This window comes from Gambusia affinis, linkage group LG02 (assembly GCF_019740435.1).
Source record: "Gambusia affinis linkage group LG02, SWU_Gaff_1.0, whole genome shotgun sequence".
Lineage (NCBI taxonomy): Eukaryota > Metazoa > Chordata > Actinopteri > Cyprinodontiformes > Poeciliidae > Gambusia > Gambusia affinis.
Window position 1 is genome coordinate 22153886 of NC_057869.1, and position 25028 is coordinate 22178913.

General features: G+C 40.0%; 1 protein-coding gene across 2 annotated transcripts; it reads right to left on the reverse strand.

Annotated features, from left to right (window-relative positions):
* Positions 1–833: 833 nt before the first annotated feature.
* pla2r1 (phospholipase A2 receptor 1) lies at positions 834–24981 on the reverse strand. 2 transcript variants are annotated; one of them, XM_044143725.1, is made up of 30 exons: positions 23543–24981; positions 20753–21133; positions 20502–20675; positions 19763–19927; positions 19520–19633; positions 19269–19418; positions 18791–18985; positions 17310–17473; positions 17128–17238; positions 15781–15893; positions 15531–15700; positions 15249–15454; positions 14514–14659; positions 13930–14014; positions 13682–13817; positions 13549–13584; positions 11661–11821; positions 10869–10933; positions 8593–8693; positions 8378–8514; positions 7181–7298; positions 6960–7099; positions 6668–6806; positions 5953–6188; positions 4989–5178; positions 4755–4889; positions 3165–3287; positions 2911–3087; positions 2510–2545; positions 834–2310 (listed from the first exon to the last, which is right to left on the reverse strand). In XM_044143725.1, exons 1-30 carry the CDS (start codon positions 23688–23690, stop codon positions 2093–2095), a joined length of 4470 nt encoding a protein of 1489 aa, XP_043999660.1. In that variant the 5' UTR covers positions 23691–24981; the 3' UTR covers positions 834–2092. The 2 variants fall into 2 exon arrangements, with proteins under 2 accessions (XP_043999660.1, XP_043999651.1); XM_044143716.1 differs by having other exon boundaries at positions 835–2310; positions 6668–6809.
* Positions 24982–25028: the final 47 nt, after the last annotated feature.

The window sequence follows — 25028 nt, forward strand, 5'->3', positions numbered from 1 at the left end:
AACTGGCCAATTAAAAATAAAAATATTCGGAATAAATTAACTGCATTTAAACATAATCATAGTTTAAAGTCGAGAAAGCAACAGCAGAGGAAAAACAAATACGGCGCAAAGAATTACGTCAATTTGAAATAATTAAACATATTCTTACGATACAATACCAATAGATATCTGTAGAACGCAGATTTGCCTTCCAGATAAACAACAAACTTTCAGATTTTCAAAATAAAAACAAGACGTCTGTTGTTCAAATGTAAATCTTGAGAGACAAATGTCAAAAATAATTAGAATTAAAAATAAACAAATAAAAGGAAAACATATCGTTCAAACAGCGTTTAAAATGAGGTTAAAAAAATAAAAACAAAACAAAACACAACTGCCAGGCCCAACTATCATACACTCAGGAGAAATTTTAATCCAGTAAAAATTAAAGATATTTCCTTCCTTCACCTTGGTCATTATTGCTACGGCTCCTTGTGTGTTCACAAAACTTATGAAATGTATAAATCTCATCTGACACCTTTCACTGGTGTATTTGTTCTCGATAATTTATTTACTTTACTCTTTTCTTTTGCTGATGCTGTTGAACGTGTACAAAACGTTTCTTTCTGTACTTATCTATTTTATTTTCTATATAGTTTGTTTTTCAATGAGTACCTAATACGGAATGTGTACCTCTTACTAGACATAAAGGCAGAAAACCTTCGCTCTCACATTTGCTTGCTTTCAGGTCTTCACCCACACTTGTGTAAGAAATTTTGAAACACTTTAATTCTGAAATTACCGAACTTCCGGTGTCTTCCAGCTGACGCTTGCTAATAGACACACCCAGCCGTCTTATCTCTATATTATACACAAGCTTATTTTAATCACACGCAAACTGAACAGGAAGTCCCAACATTTTGTGCCACACAACTCTCCCTCCTGCTTGCACACGGATTTTTTTCTGCAGCTGTAGTGAATTATTAAATACTCTGCATTTAGATGTCAGATATTGCTGATGATTCTAAGGCTGGACTTTACTGACAGCGGATATATAACACTCTAATGACTGAGTGTGTTTTACTGAGAGATCAGTGCTGAGATTTACAAAGGTTGAAAATGGAGAACAACATGTCATCAGGAATAGCCTATAGGATATTTTTTTATGCAAATCATACATATAATTCCATTTAAAAATGCATGAAACAGTCTGACGAACTTAAACAGCAATTTCTTTAGACATGGTAGCATTATCTTTCATATTTACAAGCCCACTTGAAACAACCTGTCACCTAAAACTAAAGTGGTTAAGGTTCCAGATGGATGTCGTTTATTTCACAGACTTTCTATAACCCTGCATTGTATAAAACGACAATCATAAACGGTTTAATCTAACCTCAATTTAATTAAATGTAAATGAAACTATACAGAAAGCATTTTTGTGATTTGTTTCAGATCACCAAACTTGGAATGAAAACAGGACATTTCTAGCACTAAAAAAAAAACAAAAACCTTCGGAAGTCAATATACAGAATGTGTACATACAAAATAATGTAAATAAAAACGTAATACTGACAACTTTGATGTTCCACATGTACAGATCCAGCAAATCCAGATGCTCCTGAATGCATCATTTACAGAAACAGATAAGTAATATTATGTTTTTTAGTGAAAATATGAAATTACCACAATTTTCCTTTGCTCTTTTCAAATTGTTGAAATCAATCGTTTTCTGCACTGAACTGTTACCAAATAAACAAATTAATTTCATGCCGTTTTGATTAAAAACGTTTTGTTAATCTCCTAAACTTCAAGTTCCCTGCTGTCCTCATTATTTCAAATAATCTGACCTTAGTTCAAGCATTAATTCAAATACTGCGTCTCCTTGTCTGCAGAAGGGCTTGACTCCCACTCTATCCCCAGCTGAAGGCTTTAAATAAAACTGAATCAGAGAGTCAACAGGATCCTTCAAACACATCCACTGTCATCATCTCAGCCCTGAGGTGCTGAGGAGGTTTGTGTCGCAGCTTTAAGATTTCACCTGGCCTATACACCAGACAGGGAAATGCTGCGATACACACAAAGGCTAATAAATTGCCAAAGTCACTGGGTGCTATTCTCCTGAATGAGCCTCCAGGTCTGTAATCAGAACATTTCCGTCTGATTCTGTTGCCTGAGAGTTGGTCTGTCTGTAATAAGCGCTGCCGATCGAGGGGAAGCCGCGGAAGCGAGCCGGGTTTCTCTTGTACAGGAACCACATCGCCCCTGCCAGCAGAGCGAAGATCAATACTGCCACCAGCACTGCAGCAGGAATGACGCCATGATGCAAACCTGCAAGAAACATGATGTTTTAGATCAGGGTGAGACAACTCATGCACAGAACTCATAAAAATTCTTTGGCAAATATTCTAAAAATAATTAACTGGATATGATTAGCTTACATTGTTCCTTGTGTGCTGGTGTTTATTGGACTAGCTCTAATAAATACATGTATATACTGTTTTCAAAGTTAGTTTTTATAACAATTTACCATTTACGGGTTCCACCTCCACCTCAGTGGCTACATCTGCAAAAGATGAAGCACATTGCATCATAAATCATCTTTGGCATTCAGGGCAGCTAACTGCATGCCAAAAATAAAAAATAAATTCTACATTGTGGCAAATCTTCAGTGGAATGTGTCCTTCAGAAACAGAGACACTAACAATCACAAGCACATTGTTAGGATACACAAAGTAGCATCCATCAAAAGTTTCGTTTCTGTGTTATTGGCAATTACAAACATTAATTTTCACGCTCACGTACTGAAATGCTTATGCATCTAAAATTTACTTTTGTCCAGTAAATATTAAATTTCGGTTTCCGTGTGCTAACCCAAAGATTATCACCCGACCGTCCCTTTGGTAAAGTTCATAAGGCGGCCTTATCTACCTGAGACAGTTTTGCAGATGAAGCCGAGCTGCCCTCCGCATGTCGATAGACGCCACACGCCATCAGTCACCCTGGTTGTAACACAGGTGTCTGCGGTGAGCTGTTTGGTGTCTGGGCCTTTATCTGCCCAGTTGGTGTAGTCCGTCGGTGAGCCATCAACCCAGGCCATTGAATCAGCTGGAAGCAAAGTTTCACAGTTAACATAAATTCATTTGTCATCATTTATTGGTTGAACGTGAGTAAGGAATTCGTACTATCAATGCTGAAGTACATCCCCAACCAAATAGTGCGGTGAAGGGACCCGGATGACCGCAGCTGCTCCAGAACAAAACGGTTCTCTGTCTCACTTTCAATGGTCAGGATGTCTGAGGTGTTGACTGCAGGGTGAGGGAGGGACAACGTCAATTATGAAGACGAGCTCAGGTTTCTGTTCTTATGCTTGATTAGACTTGATGTTTTATGCAAGCAAGATAACGAGAGGTTGTTGTACCTGTCACAAAAATACTCAACATAATTTCTACACAAAACAGTGAGTCATACATATATTCCAGTGACAAATCAAAGCAACACTTTACACTTTGTGAAAATAAAAACAAAAATCAACCTGAGAGATCAGTTGTTAATCTGAAAGTCAAAGTGCAAAGTTTGCACCAAAGCCCAACACAGCAAATGTTAAACATAACAAAGAGCGGTAAAATGTTAAAATAACAGACCATAAAACCACCATCTAAGAAGTCAATGAGACGAGACCAGGATTATTTTACTTTCTGTTTCATCAAGTCCAGACAACTTTAAATTCTGGCTTTACTGGTTCCATGGTCCTTAGACTGTGTCTAAAATGTCAAACAAAACATTAAAAAGAAACAAAAACCAAATAAAGGTACAAAAGTTCTCAAAAGGCACTTTAAAGAATCTGAATTTGTTGTAGGGATCCTCCATTACTCATTTGACAAGTGCAAGAGTAACAGACTTTGAAATAGAGCTGATCTAAGTTTGTCTGTGTGCCACAAAAGCAGTTAAATGGCCTTATGCTGAACCAACACACACTGCAGTGTGTAGCACTCAAACAGGTACAGCGTTAATCCTTTGTGATCTTCTAAAAAAAAAAAAATGCAGAGTAAAAATTTACATTGACCAACAGAAAATTGGTGTTTTGCATAATGCTTCTGAGCTAGGAACTAGCCAAGCTAGGCTAAAATAAGTCAAGCTAAGTGGATATTGATTAAATATTAAATACTATCGCTGTCAGACAGAACAGTCATATGTGCAAAATTGCAGGTTTACAGGGAATAATAACATTTGTTTTGCTTTTAAGTGTAATTTCAGTGTTAGTGGTAAAAGTTGAATATACTTTCTGATCCTTGAATGCTGTTCTTCAATATAAATGCAGTTTCCTTGCAGCTGTTTGTGCAATGAAACCACAAATAGCAGTACGTGAAGATAATTTAAGTAGATTTTCACAAGAAAACTAGAATAACAAAAAAAGAGCTTCTTCCCTTTTGTCATAAGGCATATTGCTCATTGTCTTATGACTGAGTAATATGTCATAAGATCTAATCTGATCACAGTTGTTCATTCATAGTTCCTTGTATAAGATTAATGTCCTATACAAAAACATTTGATAACTAACAAAAAAAAAAAGATTTTTTCTGATTGTTATTGCTGCTTATTTAAATTGTACTGTTCTGTCTGTGCAACGCAATGTTGTATCTCCAATCAGCTCGCGCTTTGTCACACACAGAGGGGGGTAATTTTAATTTTATGTAGTGAAATATTTGAAATTTCTGGCTGCACTGATTAAAAAGCGAAACAAACAACTGAGGTCTCAACTTGTGAAAACGTACCTTTCTGTTTACAGCGGGTTCTTGACTCTTCAAATGTGAGTTTCTCAACCACCGGCTCAAAGTCGTAGCAGCCTCGTCCAAACTTCACCCAGGTGTGCGGACAGGACATCTCGTACGAGACAAATGGCTTACTGTCTGTGAGAAGAAGAGGTGAGAGTGGGATTTTAGCCTTCTGACTTATATGTAGCGTTGAGTATTCAGGTTTTCATGCTTCATCACAGAAATGGTACTGACTGTGACACAGGGGGACGTGACACAGCGCTCCTGGCAACGGAGTCTCACAGTCTGCTCTCCGCCAGCCTCCGTTCACGTCAATGTACACACACTCTCCAGTCACAAAGTCGTCATCATCGTCATCATCACCTGCGTCCCAGTGGGTGTACACTGTGTCACTGCCGTCTGACCACTTGTAATTGATGCCACTCTGGAAGGATTCACAGTCAGCAGCAGGTTTGTCAGAAAGCTCCACAAGCAAAACAGGATTTTACTGAGATTGTCAAATCAGATTTTGGTTATTTCTATACCAAGACATGTTTGTATTTTAATTTTATTTTTACCTTTATTTTTATCATTTATGGCATAATAAGTAACATGGCAAAAGGCAGTGATATGATCAAAAAGCTATGGTTACTTCATTGTTCCTGTATTAAGAAGTCTGCAACCAGGAGAACGAACAGAGAAGGTAATTTATGGGGAAAAACGGTAACTCTCTCACTTCCTTGGTTTATTTCTCTCTTTTTCCAAAAGTCAGCCTACAAAGGCTGAGCAATGCGTCACTCCAAATGTTAATCCTCTGACTGTTAAGTGGGAAAGTACATGCCTGCGTAATGTACACAAAGTACAACCCCTGAGATCCACAAGAGACAAGAGAAACGACGAAAAACAAACTGAACAAAACACAAGCTATGTTTAGCTGTGGCCAGACGTCCGTTTATGGAATCGTTTGGGATTTCCCATAATACTTTATACATCAGATGAGTGGGTAACATTTTCTTAAAGGGAGATTTAGTTTCAACCTATGTATTTTTTCCTTTAATTAAGTTTTCCTTGCTTGCACTCACCCACGCAGGCAATATTAAAACCTAATCATGGGTGTGGTACAGCAGAGTAAGTCAAAAGCAGAGTTGACACCGACTCACATGTTCACAGTGTCACACAGCAGACATTTACAATGCAAAGCAAAACAAAAAGTACATACGTCTTGACTGTACAGTCCAATCCAATGTGGGCCGTCCAATCTGTTGACAAGGACAGTAAGGAAAGCCTGGTGGTAGGCATCTGTAATGCTCACTAGCTCAGAATCATTTTCTATGCACATGTGCATCGCGTCGTACCAACTCATGTTGCCAGACACAACCTTGTAGGTGGTGCTCCTGTACTCAATATTGTCAGGAAGAGGGTGGTGATAGGAGTGGGTGGGGGGTTTGGATGTGTCTGCAACCAGATAAAAAAGCAAAACAAAACAGTACTTTGGAAACAGTGCAAAAACACTGGTAATATATATCAGAATGATTATTTCACTGTGTTAATGTTTGGTACAAAGCGTGTTCTAGGATATGTTCAGGATTTCACGCACCGATTTGGAAAACTGAACATTGATTTCATGGAGTCATTACTAAAAGTCTGCCAGATGAAACTTGGGGCTTCCAAGGTACAGTCTTGCTCACGTCTGGTTTTCAAATGTGCTATAAAGATGCTAACTTCCAACTATCTGTTATTAATTATACAGATCCTGGTAGTAGATATTGCATTAAGTCAAAGTAAAATAGCTTGGTTGAGGTTACATCAATGCTAGAATGAGTGGTAAACTGCAAATCTGTAAGGTCAAGAGGTCAAACAACAAAAGAAAGAAAGCACACAGGCTCAGAGAAACAATGGCGGACTGACAAGAGGTGAATAAAAAAAAAACTTACCTTGAGGTTTTTGACAAACAAAGCCATACCCGCTCTCGCTGCACTTCTCATCGTACCATTTCCCAGTGAGGTGGAAATTGTGGTTGTTTGACAAAACCGTGCAGAGGGGTTCATCGGCAGCCCCACTGAGCCAGTCATCCTGCTAAGAGGTCAACACAAAGTGTCACAAAGCTATGGCCTCCTGACTTCCCAATACGTACAATCCACGTGTTATTTCGTGTGCACGTGCTCGTCTGTATTACATGCTAATTTGCTTAGTTTGATAAAAACATCACCGAACTCTGGGGCTTACAGTAAGATAACTCTTTGGTTCAACTGGAGACCAGTTGGTGTAGCTGACTGGTTTCCCATTGGTCCATTTCATTGTGTCCTCATCCCGTAGACCGATCCACACACCTACAGAGCTTCCCTGGAGCAGCATGGTGATGTAGGCTGTAGAAATCAGAAAAATAAATAGGAAAATAAATAAAACAGATTTTGAGAAGTAGCATTGATTGTTCACGCTGCCTCTACCTTGTTCAATCTCATCTTCTATGGCAACCAGGGAGCCTTGAAACAAAGAGCAGATGGACTGGGCGTCTTTCCAACTCTTTCCTTCGTTTGGACTGCCAGGAAGGTGAAGCAGGAGGCACTGCCAGTACAAATATTAATCCCACACAAAACAGTAAGACTAACCAGTACTCACACAGCTCTCAAATCAAGCGGTCAGGACGCAAAGTTAAAAAAGTCAAAGATACAAAGATATTCTTGCTAAACCTCTTTGTTAATGTTAGAGGGGAAACAATAACACATAACGTAGTAATGATGTAACTATAACAGACATTTCTTCCTCTTTTAGCATTAAAGGGGTGAAGAGCAACACAATTCACAACCGCTTCCCCCTCCTTTTCAAAATGACTAACGCTGTATAATCTGAGTTTTTACTCACTGCAATTCCCACAAGGGACTTTAAGGTAACATTTGATCTGAGCAAAGAAAAAACTAGTGCTATGACAAGAACCAGCTGGATTATTCTCATGTTAACAACATCACTCAGAAATTGGAAACACAAACATCCTGCTTCAACCTTACAGGCAGCTAAGAACCTGCCGATTGTTTCAGATCTGTGGGAGTGTAGTTTGTTCTTAGTTTTGTTATAGAAGCAGCGGTAGAAAAAGGAAAGTCCCCATCCAATCCTGTGTAGAGCTTAGCCTTTCAAGGAATAACAAAAATGACTAGATTGGGAAATTATTTAAATTCCATCTTATGTGCACAAAATGGCAGCAGATTCCACCATGTTATGACTTGTTATGCAAAGATTAAGCCAAACCAAAATAACAGTATACAAAAATAGGTGCACTTGTTGATTCAAATGTTACGCAAGAACGATTTAGAAAAATAGTTTTCTCTATGACTTTATCGGGCGCTCACTGTGGAGGAATTTTGGCTCATTCCAGTCACGGCATTGGTTGAGTCCTTTGGGATTTGCAGACATTTGTTTCTGCACAGCATTTCAATCAGGCTAAGGTCTGAGTCGTTGCAGGACTTTGATTCATTTTTGTTTTTGTTTCAACAGACATTTTGTAGCATATTTGCTACTGTGTTTGGGAGAATTTTCAACCAAGCATCAGGTATCAGACAGATGTCCTCACTTGACCTCAGAGGATATAAACAACGGTAAAAACAACCTGATCTTTTTTAGCCACTGATTGCACGAGCGCTAATTTGTACCTTGTGTCCGAAGTAGAGCCACTTCTCTGGACATGCTCCAATGTAGTGTGGCTCCTGGGGAGTCTCCACCACAGATACCGTCCTTCTCTTGCACACGTAGCCGTGAAGTTCGCTGCATTTCTTCACCGACCATTTCCCTGCAACATCCAAGTGAATTCTCACCACTGGCCACTGCCATCAAAAATGAATGGGCATGTTTGTCTGCCTGTGTTTACCTGTTGAAGACATGGAGAGACACGTCCCGCTTTTTTTGAGATCGCTGTTTAAACCGCCATCAGCCCAGTTCTGAAAATCTATCTCTGTTTTGTCGCTCCACCTGGAGGAAAGAGAAAGAAATAGCGCCGACATTGGTTCAACTAAAGAAAATCTTTACAGGATTGATTTTCTGATCTTAATTATGCTGTCAGTGACTTGTTTGTTGAATCTGGGTTTTGCCTCACTGCTTTTGACACAAGTAACTCCTAACAGTGTTTTTCATGGACACGAAGCACATCAATCACATGTTGGGATTCCTACACATAACTTTTCCAGACCTGACTTTCCTGAGTCCCCTGTCCCTAGAGTTCGCTTTAAAACACCAAACTTTACTGTGTTGTTTATGACTTACGCTAGATCACGTTTGTTGTTTATGACTTGTATTTAGTTATTCTTTATTCCTCTAAATGTGTATTTTGTCTGTTTCCCAGTTTGTTTACTCCTTGCTCCTCTTCTATCTATATCTCTCCCTGTTGGGGAGAGACATAGATTGCTCTCTTCTTTCAGCTGCATCCTGTTTCTAATTAGCATTCATTAGAAACAGGGTGGTTCATTGTTTAGCAACCAAGTGCCCAGTATTTAACCCACTCTCTCTCAACTCTCCTTGCTGGTCTCTTTCGTTGTCTCATGCGACCCGGTTTCTGTTTGTTCCCTGGCTCCCTGGATGTTCTTTTTAATAAACGTAATTCCTCATCAAGTCCAAACCCACTAATCATGAAATACGAAAGATGGGAAGCAGGAAGCAAGGAAGGAAATAAAGAAAGGAAAGAAATACTGAAAGAAAAAGGGAGGAAAGTAGACACAAAGAGAGACAGAAGGAAAGACACAAGAAAGCCAATCAGAACACAAGAAAGGAAGGAAACTAAGAGGTCTTTAAGGTCTTATATTTATTGTCTTATTGGTGTAACATAGGAGGATGCAAGGAGAGATAGAAAGGAATGAAAGAAGTTGATAAGGAAGAGAGGATAGAAGAATATTTATATAATGGCGTAAGGAATAAAATGTAGGAATATGGATATTTTTTCCTACCCAACCGAGACCTGGAGGAAAATACTAAATCTAGTGTTGCCACAGCTATGGTAAACAGCACGTCTCTACGTAGTTGTGAAATTTTAACAGAAGAGATCAATAAAATGTATAGGTTTTTTTTTTTTTTCTTTTTTTAGCCCCAGTCATTGTTTGATTTATCCTGGATGGGTTTTTTTGGTTGTTTTTCTTCCCTTCCACTTGTTTATTTCCTTTTAGCTGAGCTTCTCTCCTTGCTCAATAGTTGTCTTTCTTTGCAACTTTTCCCCACTTTCTTTCTTACACACAAACTATGATGCTGTGTTCAACTTGGCTCCAAAGTCAGAACTTGAACATATAAAAAAAATGCTACACTCTATCTGATTGCATGTTTATTGTGATTTGGAAAACCTGGCAGGGTACGCTGTCCAACGCAGTGCCAACTAGTATTCGCAACACAAGTTTATAACAATGTATTTAACTCCATTTCATGCATTCAATCACTGAGGGAACATGTTCACAGCAGAGGTTTGCATCACTTTGCATTCCTTTGGTTCAGTGTATTAAATAAGCTCACACAAAGGGTTTATTCTGCAACAAGCACATGGCTGTCTTTCTGCATATTAAATCAAAGCCCTGGGGCAAATCCAGAGATCCAACTTAAAAGTTCACCAGGCGGCGTGAACTTTCAAGCTGGAAAGTTCAGAATTTCAAGATGGGTCATTTTCAAGTTCCTATCTTGGAAATGTTGATCTCTGACTAATAAACAAAAGTTTGGTAAGTCTCAGGAAAACTACTTGAAGGATTTTATCAGTGGGAGATAATATTTTGTCTTTCTAACAGGGTGACCAGCCTGACATATTACACAGATTTACAAATTTTTCAATTTCCAGCCAACAAAATACCAGAGGTGTGACTTGCTGTTTGGAGTGTTGGATTTTTTTCTTGGAAACTATAACTCGATTCTAGCAATGATGTCTTCAGTTGAATGCATCTAACTTGAAACTGAGGCAGAAAATTGCTGACAACAGACCTATTACCACAAACAGAAGCACATTAGCACCATTTATTCCTGCAACTTCGAGATGTTTGATTTCCCCACCTGCCATACTGAGCAAGCAAAAGCAAAAGCAAATACAAACTATATCTCTGGCTACATGAAAAACAACATTCCAATTTCTACACAGATTTCTACATAAAATACATTCAGCAGATTTAAATACTCACACACCTGACCTCCTCTCCAGGTGGGCCAAAGGAAAGGCCAATCCACCAGCCGGTGGGTCCCAGGGAGAACTGTGAAAGGAGCAGGGATTAGCAAAAACTTTACTTACACTCTACAATAGCAAGCCCTTCTCACACGCCTGAAAGATCACGGGCAGCCATTCAGGCACACTCCACGGTCCCTGATTTGCTTCTTTCACCACCCTGTTTTGTTTCCACTATCCCCTCACAAGCCTCAGAGCCACAAGAGGCGTCTTTAGTCTGATCCAATAGGCTGCTGCCAACAGAAAGCTTTATTCTTACCCATTCTGTGTTTGGGGACTCGAGCATTTAAGTGTCCGCATGTAAGAGCTCGTTGGTGTGTTTCTGAAAACACTGGAGCTCGCAAGAGAAACGAGTGTTATTGTCTGCACGCTTGTTGATTTTCCAATGAGAGCATGAACTGAATAATGGCTCGGTAGTGCCATTGAGTGCTGGCAAACCTCTCTGATTAGACAGAGGCCGACTGTGTTTGTTTTCGGAGAGATAACGCATCAATGTTTGTTTAGATTATTGTTATTCGGCGATGAAAGACTGAATAGGTGTCGAGTGCTGCTTTATTTTAGGCGCTTAGGAGAATTACTTTAAACTTGCAAAGTGAACTACTTATTTTCTGCTTCATTCCCATTCAAAATCAAAATAAAATGCTAACAATGTATTGAAATATTGTACCATAATGAGTATAAATACAGTTTTAAAGATATTTATAAGTGGCACCTTGTCGATGCTAATCAGTCTGTGAACAAGGCCAATGACAAACCCGTTGTAAGCGCTCCTTGATGAATTGCGACTCTTCCCTGGAGTGAATGGATAGCAGGTGGGCTCCCATCATCTGACAAGCCAAAGAGACTGCGTGCCAGTTGTAGGGTTGATTAGCCAGCAAGTACTCGGCTCCTCGGTAAAACACCCAGGCCTGGCTCTCTGTGGGAGGAGCAAACACAGAGAGACATTGTCTCCAAAGAACAAAATACAAGTGACAAATTAGTACACTATTACCATTGCTGATTAATTGACGATTGAAGGTCCTAAAGGATTTACTTAAACTCACTCAAAACTCTCTGAGGTCATATGTTGCACCAGGTAGACTCTATTAAAGTAATACATAATATTTTTGATCATTAACGCAATGACAAGATGAGCAGTGAAAAACCCTATTTTTCCCTTCCTCTTTCATTTCTTACCATTTTACTCAATGTACTCTCAAAGAAATCACAGACTTCCCTAGATGGTTTATTAATGAACTGAATTGTATTGAATGAACACAGCTCTACAATCTGATTGCCCACATTCGCTCTACTCTCTCTGTTCCTCTCTCCCAAGCTGTTCTTCTTACATCTGCCATCTCCGAACCTCTAAACTGTTCCCCTGTGATTTCAGCAGACAAAATGCAAAACATAATCAGACAGACTAAACCCTCCACCTTCCTAACATCACTGGTAAAAACCCACATCACCACTTTAAGTCCCCGCATCACCTTTGTTGTAAACCATTCTCTCCAATCTGGTCATGTTCCCTACGTCTTAAAGAAAGACATGATCACACCACTCCTCAAAAAATCCATCCCATGCTCTCCCTCTTAGACGCCAAAGAACTAGTCCACGCCTCTGTCTCCTCCAGACTGAACTATTGCAACACACTTCTCATTGGGACTCCTAGCAAGAACCCGCAGCGGTTCTAGTATAACTCTGCAGCTAGGCTCCTGATGAGAGTGAACAAACATGACCATATTACTTCCGTCCTCCTCCTCTCTCCACCAGCTTCCCATTTCCACCAGGATTGAATTAAAGATTTCCTTCCTCCCACAACAATGCAACTATGGGTATGACCCACTTATCTCAAAGAACTGCTTAACCCACAAAACACAACTTGCTCAAACCTTCTCCACACACCCAAAACCAAACTGCTGCCTTCTCCCAGACGCTCTGAGGGCACCACAATCCATTCAATAAAGGTCTTAAGACAATTCTTTGTAGCCGATTTTTGGTTCACTTCCTTACATACTTGTTTTAATCTCTTTTATATATTCATTTATAAAATTATTTTTATCCATTGTAATTGCTTATTTTGTTTTTGGAGTGCTTGATATAAAGGCAATTCTAAATAAAATCTATTATTACTCTTATTATTATTTCCATATTCCATATTTTATGAGTTTATGGGGATCATAAGTTTCTTGATTTTTCCTACTCCTTTTAGAGCATGTCAAGATTACTATGGTACAAAAATATGCGTCTTTTGCATTCCTTGTTCTTGTGCACGATTTTATACTACTGTCATGTTCGAAATAAATAAATAGTCAAAAAATAGTCAAATCATCATTATTGTAGCCATCTTTCGATTTACTGACACAATACATCATTTCAGAAATGGGATCCTGGAGGAACGAAAGTTGTTTTTCTACAAAAATGATGAATACATTGAAAAATAATGTCACTGTGGTGGTGCAGAAATGTAGGTATCTCTGTTGGTCCTCTTCTATTGAAGCACACAGAAACAGGAAAATGTAGATGCTGCATCAGTGGCTCTAAGTTAGTTTTCAGCTTACAGATCTGTTTTCCTATCTTACATCCAGATGCTCTAGTGTGACATCTAGTGGCAATCAATTGTGAAATTCATGTGAAGTTCCTAACAAAAATCTTTTTACTCACGTTCAGTGTACCAGTAAGGCTTCTTCAGCTTATCACCTGCAGTACAAAACAAAGTTTAGTAAACCAGGCAGCACAGACGTGTTTTTATATATGATGCAAACGGTGTGGAGGGAAAAAGTGTGAGCATGTTTACCTCTGGACAGCTTGCAGATCCACTCATGTTTGGTGTCACAAGGTCGTGGCATCATGTTGTCAGTCAGGTCGCTGTACACAGCACAGTCCCTCCTGTCATCCTCCTCGTTCTTATCTTCAATGAAAGACGTCACTACCTGCACAAAGATTGGCCTGGCTGGTATAAAAGCTGTAAAACTGTCCGTTTTCCACACAGTACAGCCCAGACAGGCTTTATGCGAGCTGAGGCAAACATCTCTGTGTTCTTACTGGCGAGCCGTCGGACCACTCCCAGGCTCCAGGGTGGTCGGGGTCTCTCTTATTTAAACCAACCCAGAACCAGCGGCCCTCTGTTCTAAAAAATAATACACAAGGGAGAAAGAGAAAACAAGCACACAGAAATTTAAGGCTACGTGAGACGGGTTTCCCTTTCGAAAATAAAATGCGCACATCAACATACAGTACTGACTCCTGTTTGAGAAGACATTATGCACTAACATGTCTCTGCAGAAACCTGAAAGCAACAAACCACAAAATGTGGGACTGTGAATCTTTCAGATCATTGGAATCCACAGTAATTTTCATTTTATAGCAATAAAATGCCTTATTAATATCAAGGCGTGGTATTTTTTGTATAAATACGTTGTCAACTTTGTTATGAAAGTTTAGAGACATTTTTTTATTTATTTTTCTGTTCTCATAAAATCCCTTAAAAGTGAAGAAATGTAGTAAGTGTGTAGCACCTAACAAGGGGAAACTGCTTTTACTGTGTTTCAAAGCTAGAGAAAATAAAAATGCATTTTCTAATTCTCACAACAGTTTTCCAACACTGAGCCTCAAGGGGCAATACTAACCCTTCAAACATGGTGCTGAGCAGGTGCTTAACAAACACCTGCTCCTCATAGTGCTGGAAACTGGCCAGCTGAGCCCCGAGCGCTTGGCAGAAGAAGTCTGCTTCCACCCAGGAGCGCTTCATCAAGACTTTCTCATCGTGGAACACCTAGAAAAGCCACATATCAGGTCAGTGGAGCTTAAACCGGGGAAATGCCTAACATTATGTCACAGTGTTTTAGCACACTTTCTGTGTATGCCTTTAAAATATGGAAAAAAATATACATCCGAACACAACTCACTATCAAAGAGCATATTTACCACAACAACAAGGAAGTGCAAGTACTTTGTATCCCTGAGATCCATGCAAACTCTGTACATTTGTCCCCCGAAGCATTGCTATATTCTTATTGCCCTTTGACCTCCCCAAACACCTCTATAACAAAAACAACTTCTTACTCTTCAGCAGAGAAAACGTTTGTGTAAAAAAATATCAACAACCTAATGGGCAATAAAAAATAACACACAGGGGGGCAAATGTTTTTAAAATGACAATGGTACATCAGCCTTTTTGTGCCTGATTATTTCTAACATGCATTTAATGAATGTCCTCATTGAATAAATAAAGGAGAGTCAGCAATTTGTAATCATATTAACTTATCTGGAAACTGATAAAATAACACTTTATGAAAATGAGTGCCAGCTACACTTACAGGTAAAAAAAAAAAAAAAGAAAAAAAAAAAGTTTAATTTTATACCTTAAAACAGTGGAGCAGTCCAAAGTGTGATTCCCAGCCGGGAGGACAGGGGGCGTAAGCATCAATGTGGCGCTCTGGCAGGCCAGCATCACTGTGGCTGCTGCTCATCTTACACACCGACAAAGCCTTGTGGGATCTGCAGTCTTTCACCTCCCAGTGACCCAAAGCAGGACCGCCAGACATGACGACACAGCCACCAGCACTAACTGGATGAAAGGGGAAATGAAGGAAGGGTAAGGATTCACTGATATCTAAACCAGAGTTTTATTAACCAGTGGTTACCAGGCTGATGCTTGTTCCAGTTTGAGAAGGTGAGACGCAGAGAGGAGCCGTTGTGAGGAAGCCACCTGTACTCCCCCTTCTTCCCCTGGTCCTTGAGGCCGATCCAATAGTTCATGCTGCTGTTGGTTCCATTCGCACTCAGCAAACTGTTGACAAAAGCCTGCTCAAACCTGCCGCAGTGAGGATGAGAGAAGAGGCTTGAGACAGACTTAAAACAAATTTGTTTTGTTAACATAAACCACTGGCTCACCTGTTCTCCACAGTGAGGAGAGAAGCCGTGCAGTAATATCCCAACGCCGCATCTTCAAACGTCTGCTCATGACTAGTTACTGTGTAACAGGAGTGACCGTGTCTCTTCCAACCCTAGAAGAATAATCAGAAATAAATTTAAAAAATCAATTGAATAACATAATTTCAAAATGCTTTGAAGAATATATTCACTCGCAAATAATTATTTAAGTGATCACAGAGACAGGACAAACTGATACAGCTCAAGAATATTGAGGCTTTCTATCTCAGGAAGCTAACAGAAGATGCTAATTTCAGGTTTTTGAATTGCAACCAGGAGGAGAGTTTTCTTGAAACACAAGAACCTACAGCCGTATTTTCTGATCTTGTATGTAGATATGTGTGGGTAAACAACTGATTCAATTCGATTCAATTCAATCCAATTCCTCCTCTGTGCCTTTGTGTAATTTTATGCAACAACATTATTTAAAAGTGTGAAGTGCAGAAGAGAGGCTGTTTAGAGAAGTGGTGTGAATTTTCCTATTTAACCCCCATAAAGCCTCAATCCGCAGTTGCCTTATGGGATCCAGAGTCTCGCCCTCACATCTGCATGAAGACACTTTTCTGAGCCTTAACTTTCCGCAACACAAACGACACAGAGAAAACAGACCTTCGTTTGGAGTACGTCAGGCAAGAATCAACAGAGACTGCTCATGCACGACGGTTGATATTGTGCCCTTAGGGTAATTTTTTGGCCTCGTGTTCCTTCGAACCAAATAGCCTGGTGACTCAGGAGGCTGATATTCTTGTAAACAGAGTCAGGGAGAACCGTGATTGCCAGACAATACGTCAGCGGGCGGGTGAATCAGCTCTTTGTGCTTCTGAAGGGGCAACTTGTTGGACTAAAAGTTGAGCTGTAACGGGTGTGTGGCTCTTTGTGGTGCGTGTCCCGGCACACAGTACAGCCAATCCACCTTGTGACCCCCCCCCCCCAAAAAACCTCAAACTCCCCCATTCTTTTTCATAATAGATAGTTTTAAAAACAAACAGATTTTCTTGGAAATCTTTCTACTCCATAAGAAATTCAAGGTTATATTTTTAGAAGGAAAACAAAAAGGAAAGAAAGAAATGAGGATAACATTTTGCTTGAATTATTTTTTGGGGGGCTTTTTAACATCTTCTGAAAGCTTTGGAAGACATTCAGCAATTTAAGTGTGAATGTTGTGTAACCATGTAATGAACCATGTATCCTTCACCACTAATTTGAGCCCAGGTTACAGTGAGCCATCTATGACTCCACTTGTTTTGCTCCCAAACACACATCAGGTAACTACTTGCTGAAGGGTAAGTTGTGCATGCAGGTTCCTACCGCAGGGCATCCTTCGTCCCAGGTTCCTCTGTGCTGAACAGGACTCTGGCTTTCTCTTCTGCATACAGCAGGGTGTTGCTCATCACATGGGGCCAAGAGCCAGTTACCTTTCTGTGACAGAGGGAAGACTTAAAATCTGACAAGGGCAGCAGCAAGCTGCATAGTTATGTCTTATGTCTTACCTCTGTTTCCATTTTGACGCAAAGTGTCGAGTCTGTCAGGTTGGGCACAGGCTGATACTGGTCCCAGAGAGTCAGAGTTACTGGTGAGCCATCTGACCACTCTACACTTGGCGATGACCCGTGCTTCCACAGACCAATCCAGACCTCTGTGACTTCCCTGGAATCTGCCGAACATGAGAAAACAAGGAAAATTCAAATACCAACAGAGATTCAACATGAAGTGCGACAATATCAGACAATAAAATGGGCTTGTTAAGATCCAGGCGGAAGCCGGTGAGGTACTTTGTAACTACATGGTCTGAAGGGCCACTCACTGTGGAAGAATAAAAAAACAAAAACAAAAACAAAAAAAACACAAAATATATCTTCACAAAGGACAATGGTCCTAAACACACTGGCAAAATTGTTACCCAGTGGGATAAGGACAACAAAGGCCTTGTTCTGGACTGGTCAACACAAATCCCTGTTCTCAGTCCCAAGACAGAAACTGAAAATGTGTGTGTAACAAACTATAACAAACTTTTATAGTTTGAAGGATCGCCACAGTGTTTGACCACAATCACACAGTTTTAATGGGAATTTTACCAAATAGGAAGGAAATGTATGAACCCTTTTGACTTTGCTAAACAAACAGGAATCTTTAGCAAAAAAAATAAAAAATACAGAGTTGGAATTGAATAAGCATTTGATTAATTCATTATTTGCTAAATTATGTGGTTTTCTACCACAATTGGTATTTTGTATGAAAATATCTTTTATTTTTATATGTATCGTTATACTCTTTTTTTGAAACCGGAAACCTCTCCACGGGTGCTTTTTATTTTTAGTGCGTCAAAAACCTCCTCTCCAGAAACTACTCTGACATTTTTATTTTAACTAATTATGATGCATGAGTAGAAAGGACTTACAGTGCAGCTACATATCTAGCAATTGTAAAAATCAACCCTAATTTCTACATGCTTGACTTGACAAAGTCAAGCTTCCATGCAATTTTATGTTTACCCAATTTCCATACACTTTTTAAGGCTGACCATTATAATAAATTGCAAAATGAGTATATGCTTAAGTGTCATGTGTTCAAGAAAAAGAAAAAAATCCAATGTAGATTTAACAGGAGCTTTATTTGATCACCTACTACATGCCAATTGTTCCTTGGGATTCACCCCACTGAAACTAAATACTATTTTATTTTTGGAAAATGTCTTTATCTATATTTTTCATTTTTATTATTGTTATTACTGAGTGTACTTCATAAAATAATAGCAATATTGTCACATTCAGAACAACTAAAAGCAGACAAAGTCTGCTAAATGTTTCCTTCATAAAGTTCAAAAGAGGTTTTGCTCAAGACAACCATAAAAATGACAAAAAAGTGAAAGATAATCATGATTCATTGGCTTTAGTCAGAGAACTTGAACATTTAGAAACACAAATGTTATCTGATAAAAAAAAACAGCAAGTCTGTTGTCTGACACTCTTACAGTTAGCCAGCAGGTTAAGCAGCATCTCCACCTCTGACAAGGAACGGAGACTGATGAGCTTTGCCCCCAGAGAGCCACAGGCTCGGGACGACTCCTTCCAGCTTCCAGAGTCTTTTTCCGCCAGCACATGGTAGCAAAAGCCATTATGAGGCCACCAGCCATCAGCGCACTCGGTATGGATGTACTGCCAGTTCTCTGAAAAACAGGAAGAACCAATATGTGCGAGAAATGAACCAAGACGGACAGAACAAGATGGACCAGAAAAACAGAAACACAGGGTTCGGTCAAAAGTTCCCTATCCAGCTGTACTGCACATGAGGAGGGACCTCGACTAAACCAAAGGCAACAACGCGTATAATAGCATGCCTTATGAGTAATCCCTGCTCTTAAGACTCATACCTGCCACGAGAAAAAGCAGGACGGTTCCCACACTCTTTAATGACTTGTGTCTGTCTCTTGTGATTTACCAGAATCTCACCTAGTGGCTCAACTATGCCGGTGTTGTTCGGTGTCTTCTTGCAGATGTAAGGCAGGGCAGACTCGCAGGAGAGACTCTGCCACTGGCCTCCGTAGGCAGAGTTGTAGACTCCGCAAGGCATGTTGGTCTCTAGCGGACCAGCGGCTAGAGCTGAAGGATGGAGCAAAGGTTGAGCCAAATGTTATTCAACATAAAATTGGGACAATTTGAGCAGCAGATTTTGCTCACAGATTTTCTTAAATAAGCAATACCTGTAGTAAAATTCACCAGTGATAAGGGAGCGCCATCGGACCATTTCCATCCATACCCGTCCTTAAGGTGGTTCAGTCCAATCCACACCATTGCACCAACATTTGCCAGTCGATCTAATCAAAACATAACCCCAGTAGGAGCTAAAACTGTTATGCAATAATATCCAATGTTACTATAAAAAACACCTAAACATCAGAAACTAACGTGAGTGCTTCAGCAAACGTTTCCTATGCGATGCCTACCTTGGATATACCTGTGCTCAGCCAGGCTGGTGATACTCAACAGATTCCCTCCTTGAGCAAGGCAGGTGGACAGCGCCTGACTCCAGGTGAGGATGGTGTACAGGTTGAACTGGTAGCACGCGCTGAGCTCCTGGTTCGACTCCCAGAAATGATCACAACTGGAAACTAAAAGTTGGTCGAGGCATAAATTAGACGCTGAGTTAGAGGGACTGGTTCTCAGTTTTGTGCATTTCATCCTCAATTGTCTGTCACTGTTTTCACCTGCGTTTTGCCGCAAAAGTGTTATTTCTTGAACTTCACTACTTCCTTTTGTGATCTGTCTAGTAGTTCATGTGTTGGCAAAGTCCAGTTCCCCTACACTACTATGAATGACTTGTGATCAGGGCTCTGCAGAGTGGAACAAAATGCTGATAAGAGAATTCAGCCATTGGATTCAGCAGTGGTGGAGCAGAGATAAATCCAAAAGATGAATGTTGACAGCTCCCGAGGACTAGAGCTAGGCACCACTGGTCCAGTATAGTCATTTTGAGTAATTTCCCATGTAGGCAATCTATTAGGCTCATTTTAACTCCTTGCTTCCTCACCCTTAAATCAAAGTTTGTCTATTTGTTTTCAGACAAACGGAAAAACTGTCACTATTTGTTTTAGACAAATAGACACGCTGCCTATGACTCTTCTGCCTATGTCCTGCTTGCCTTTGCACAATTATCACAGTGTTTGTCAGCTGGACTCGTGTTACCTTTAACTGGACAGAAGCCCCATCTTTCAGACTGATCGTAGCGATCAGTAGTGGCACACCAGTGAAGATTATCCTCCCGGCCCTCAGTCGTACACTCAGCGTACCACTTGTTGTTGTAATTAAAAGGAAAAACACAAGAATATCCGTGTGCATTTCCCAAAAGAGTGTGGATTTCTACAAATCAAACATACTGAATTAGAAATGACTCAGGCAGGATTTTCTATTTGCAGCGTGATCAATAATTAATTCACCTTCATATGGATGTGAGCAGGGGCCTTCTTTGGGTGTGTTGTACCTTTTCCACTCGTGGTAAATGTTCTTTCTTACCACCACCAAACGTCCGGAAACCGTCACCTTCCACTCTGACGCCCCATAGAGCATGTTTCCGTGGCAACGCCACCACAGCACTAGATAGGTAGCGTCGCACTCAAACATGCCCAACGGCCGCGTTGTGTCCGAAGCGTTAAGGCCCAGGCACATGCTGGAACCTAAGTTGAAGAGTCGGTGCCTGGAGACCCACTTCCACAGCATACGACGCGTGGGACGCTCGCAATCGTCCAGCACCACACTGGAGCCGTTCACCGTCACACAGCGCTTCAGCGTGACGCTCTCCAGGACGAAGAGACCTTTTCCTGGAGGGAGAGGGAGCAGAGATGCTCACACGTGGATTGTTGGGGAAAAATATGCAGGAAGTATGACAGGCGCCTCAAAACTCTGTCACAAAGACAGAAACATTTTTCACAAGAGAAATGTAAAATTGTGAGCAAACAATTCCTCCACCAGTTACTGTGTAAATACATGCCCAAACCAGAAAAAAGGGATGTGTGCTGATAATTTAAGGAAGTTAACAAAAGAATGTGGAGAAATTCTAACTTCCTTCATGTATTGACTGTATACCCAACACTGCATGGTTCTAGATGGAAACAAATCTTTAACTTGTTTGTGTACTGACAAAATGATTGTTTTTAAAAGGAGTGTTCGGCAAGCAGAGGAAGCCATCACATGTCTGCATGACCAAAACTATTTTCAGTGTCCAGACGTCCTTGCTCTGCTTTCACTGGGAAGAAACTAGGATGCAGCAAAATACAATATACATAATTAAATATGTCCTAAAGTGGGATTTTATAGTGACTGAAAACAAAACTGCACATCGCTGAAATAAAACATGCAACATTTTCAGAAAGCCCATAAATTAGTGCCAAAACAGAGAGGAATTGTAGTGCAGTTGAAATCATCAACTTTGTGGAAGTGATGACCAAAAACGCAAAATATTTAACAACTCAAATAAAGGAATAGGATTGTTTTCCCCACTACCTCAGAAAGTTGTTTTTATTGCGCTTTGCAAATTAGAACTGTGCAATCATAGAAACCAATGTGATCTGGAGTTGCAGCATGCAAAGCAAAAAATGTGTCTCATTCAACTGTTTGGGGCTTCATTTGTCTTAATTTCTAAAGCACAGTGTATTTTTCTATAAGCACTGCTTGAGACTACATGATACCAGTTATTACAAAAGCTGGTTGAGTACAATGTAACCGGATTTGGGCATGCAGACTGTTTTGTGCTGTTTCACTAAACTATAAAGGTTCTTCCTTTTAAGACGATTTTAAAGTAACAGTTTAAGTGTCCTCAAAAACTTGCAGAAGCCCCAGAGAATTACTCAATTTAGCAGATGCGTAAGTTACAGATGTCATAATTGTCCTACGAAAGACAAAAATGTAAATAAACAAGAGATGGTGTGCTTTTCTCTTTAGCAGCTTCAGATGGAAAAAAAAAGGTTGAAAATAATTTAAAGTGTTTGTCAGAGCTTAGAGCAGTTTTCCACTGCACGTACATGAGCTCAGCAACTTTCATGCTTCTTCCTCAAATGTTTTTTTTTCTTCTTCTTCTTTTTGCATGAAACTCCTTCCACTTTGATTCAGAGGGAACAGAATTGGACCTGTTCTGCCAGGAAGTCCAAAAGCAGCTATTTTGGTACTGCTTTTTGACCTTTCATCCAATTTAGTGGCGACACAGTCCCCAATTCTGGTCTTCTGAGAACACAATCCTTTAGGGGTCACAGGTCAGTGGGTGTTAGTGTTGACCCTGCCACAACCTCTTTAAACTAGGCCGTACCTTGGCGAGTCATTTGAATCAGGTGTTTAGCAACAGGGAAATGTGGACAGTTTCAGAGAATGATAGACCACTCCTCAAACTTTCTCAAGCTAATAATGATTTCTGACTTTTAAATTCAAAGAAATTGCATCAAAGTACACGCAGACAGCTAATGAATTCAAAGACTGACAGAACGAATTTCTCGTTCGTTTGGTACACTTTGTCACAAATGTAACAGAAGTAGTGATTTTATTTAGTACCGGACCATTCCGCTTAATGAGATATAGGTCAATCCCAACCTCTGGCTGATTAATTGCTGAACCTTTAGTTGCATCATTAATACAATTACAGTTTACTTGAGTAAACTAACCAAATAACATTATAGGTTTTAATTATTCACAGGTCAAAAGTTTCAGCTTTTCCTGAGCTACATATTACATCATTTTTTCAAAGGCCTTGTACGTTTTCATTAGTTTTCTTAGGCAATAAAGAAAGAAAGCTGTAAGACCGAGTTCTTTTAAATCAGAGCTAAAAACCAACTTGCTCACAGTTGCCTTTGATTAGTAGTAAGTTGAACATTGTTTTTTTGCATGTTCCATAATTGGTGACTGCGTGATGTTTTTATGATGTAAGAGCACTTTGAACTGCCTTCTTTCTGAAAATGTGCTACACAAATAAACTTGAGTTGTTTGTTTGAAGCTGGAGCTTCTGTGGGTCTCATGACTGTAATCAAAGAGCCACTACAGAAAAGGAGGAAGGTCTAAAGATAGCGGTATTTTTAGTCACACACAACACAGCAGTGAGAACACACATCCTACCCTACCTTAACATGAAGCAGCGCAGTTATAAAACAGTCTGCCTGCAATTAATCTGTGCAGCCTGGACGTACCGCGCAGGGCTATGAAAGAAAGACAAGCGGTCTGCAGCTGGAGGATGGATAATAACTTACTGTAGAATTCAGAGAGCTGGTTTTTCCCCAGGACCTCATCGTCCTCCTCGCTGTTGCACAGGGAGCTTCTCGACAACAACACAGTTAAATAAATAAGCGCCACAAGAGCCGCGACCGAGTCCATACATCGACAGGAGCGCAGAAACATTTCGACAGATGGTTGAAATGTTGGAGAACTGAGCGTCTGCACATTCCGGGGCTCCGCGTATTTTCGGGCTCGCTGCTTTTTTCTTTTTTCTTTTTTTTTTTTCCTCTCCCCCCCGCTTCTGTCTCTCCCTTCTAGAAAACTTTCTCCGGAGTGAAGTTTTTCTGCGGGGAACCAGCAGCGACGTCACGTCTGACGGAGGAGCTGCTGCTGCCGCCCGGGTTCGAGCGCTGCATTCCTGCCGCTCTGCTGTGTTTTCACTGGGACACGGCCAGATGACTTTTTTCGACCAGAGGACTCCCAAAAGACAAAAAGTCCATAAATATAGGGCGAACGTACTGAGAACATCCGCCGATGTGTCCAAGACTTTTCTTCGGTGGTTTCCTAACAGCAATCCGGGGAACGCTTGTGAGGGGTTTGCAAAAATGGCACAGAGAAATTTTCTATAGGTATCCCAAAGTGAAACATTCATAACATCGAAAAAAAAGGAAAGAACGGAATAAAATTAATATTTACATTTCAAGTTCTCTGAAGGTGTTATATGAGAAAATGTCAAGGATATTATTTGTGTAGACGCGATTCGGCAAAGTAAGGCAAAATAAAATGGGACTCCCTTCTACATAACATTTTTATAACAAAAATTATTTAAACCCAAGTTGCATCATTTTTGTTCTTTGAGCTTCATGACACAAGCTTGTTCTCTAGACGGTTTCCTACAATTTATGAATTTTCAAACTTTTAAAGATGCACCTCTGCCTGTGTACCTGCAGAGATTTGTGACATCATCAGTTTTAAAAGACTCTAATTTTACACTTTCATTAATCGCAATTCTAGAGTTCAGTGTTATTGCTTTATATTACTGGACATTTCAAATTCATGACGTGATATTCTGTGGTTAGTGTGCAAAATTGTCAAAACAGTTAATCCACATACCGTACTTTTATGCAATTCTTCACAGCGCTGTTGCTTTTCATGTAGCTTTGTTTCCATAGAAGTCATTTACATAGAAGCTCTGTTTGCCCCATGTCAATCACATTGAAATAGTATTCTGGCTCTTGCACAGTTGGAAATGGAGGGTTAGTGAACTGCTTTTTGAACACATTGTATATGCAGCGCCAAACTAAGCAGTCACTAATCGATGGGCTCGTCCTACAAACAAAAAGATAGAATGGAGCTTCGACTTGAAAATAATTGAGTTAATTTGTTACATGTAAGCGAATTAAATTTTTCAAACTTACTTTATTTTCATTTGATTAACATAACAAATTCATAAACATAGTAGGCTATATTTACTTGGATAAACTTAATTTGATTACTTGTAACATATTAACTCTTTTTTTT

Excerpts from the sequence above, each read along its gene's own strand:
- pla2r1 (XM_044143716.1), bottom strand. The coding sequence starts at position 23,690 with ATGTTTCTGCGCTCCTGTCGATGTATGGACTCGGTCGCGGCTCTTGTG. Across the intron at positions 3,288-4,754 it reads AACCCGCTGTAAACAGAAAG|TCAACACCTCAGACATCCTG; the intron begins GTACGTTTTCAC and ends CTCACCCTGCAG. Across the intron at positions 3,088-3,164 it reads GATGTACTTCAGCATTGATA|CTGATTCAATGGCCTGGGTT; the intron begins GTACGAATTCCT and ends CTTTGCTTCCAG.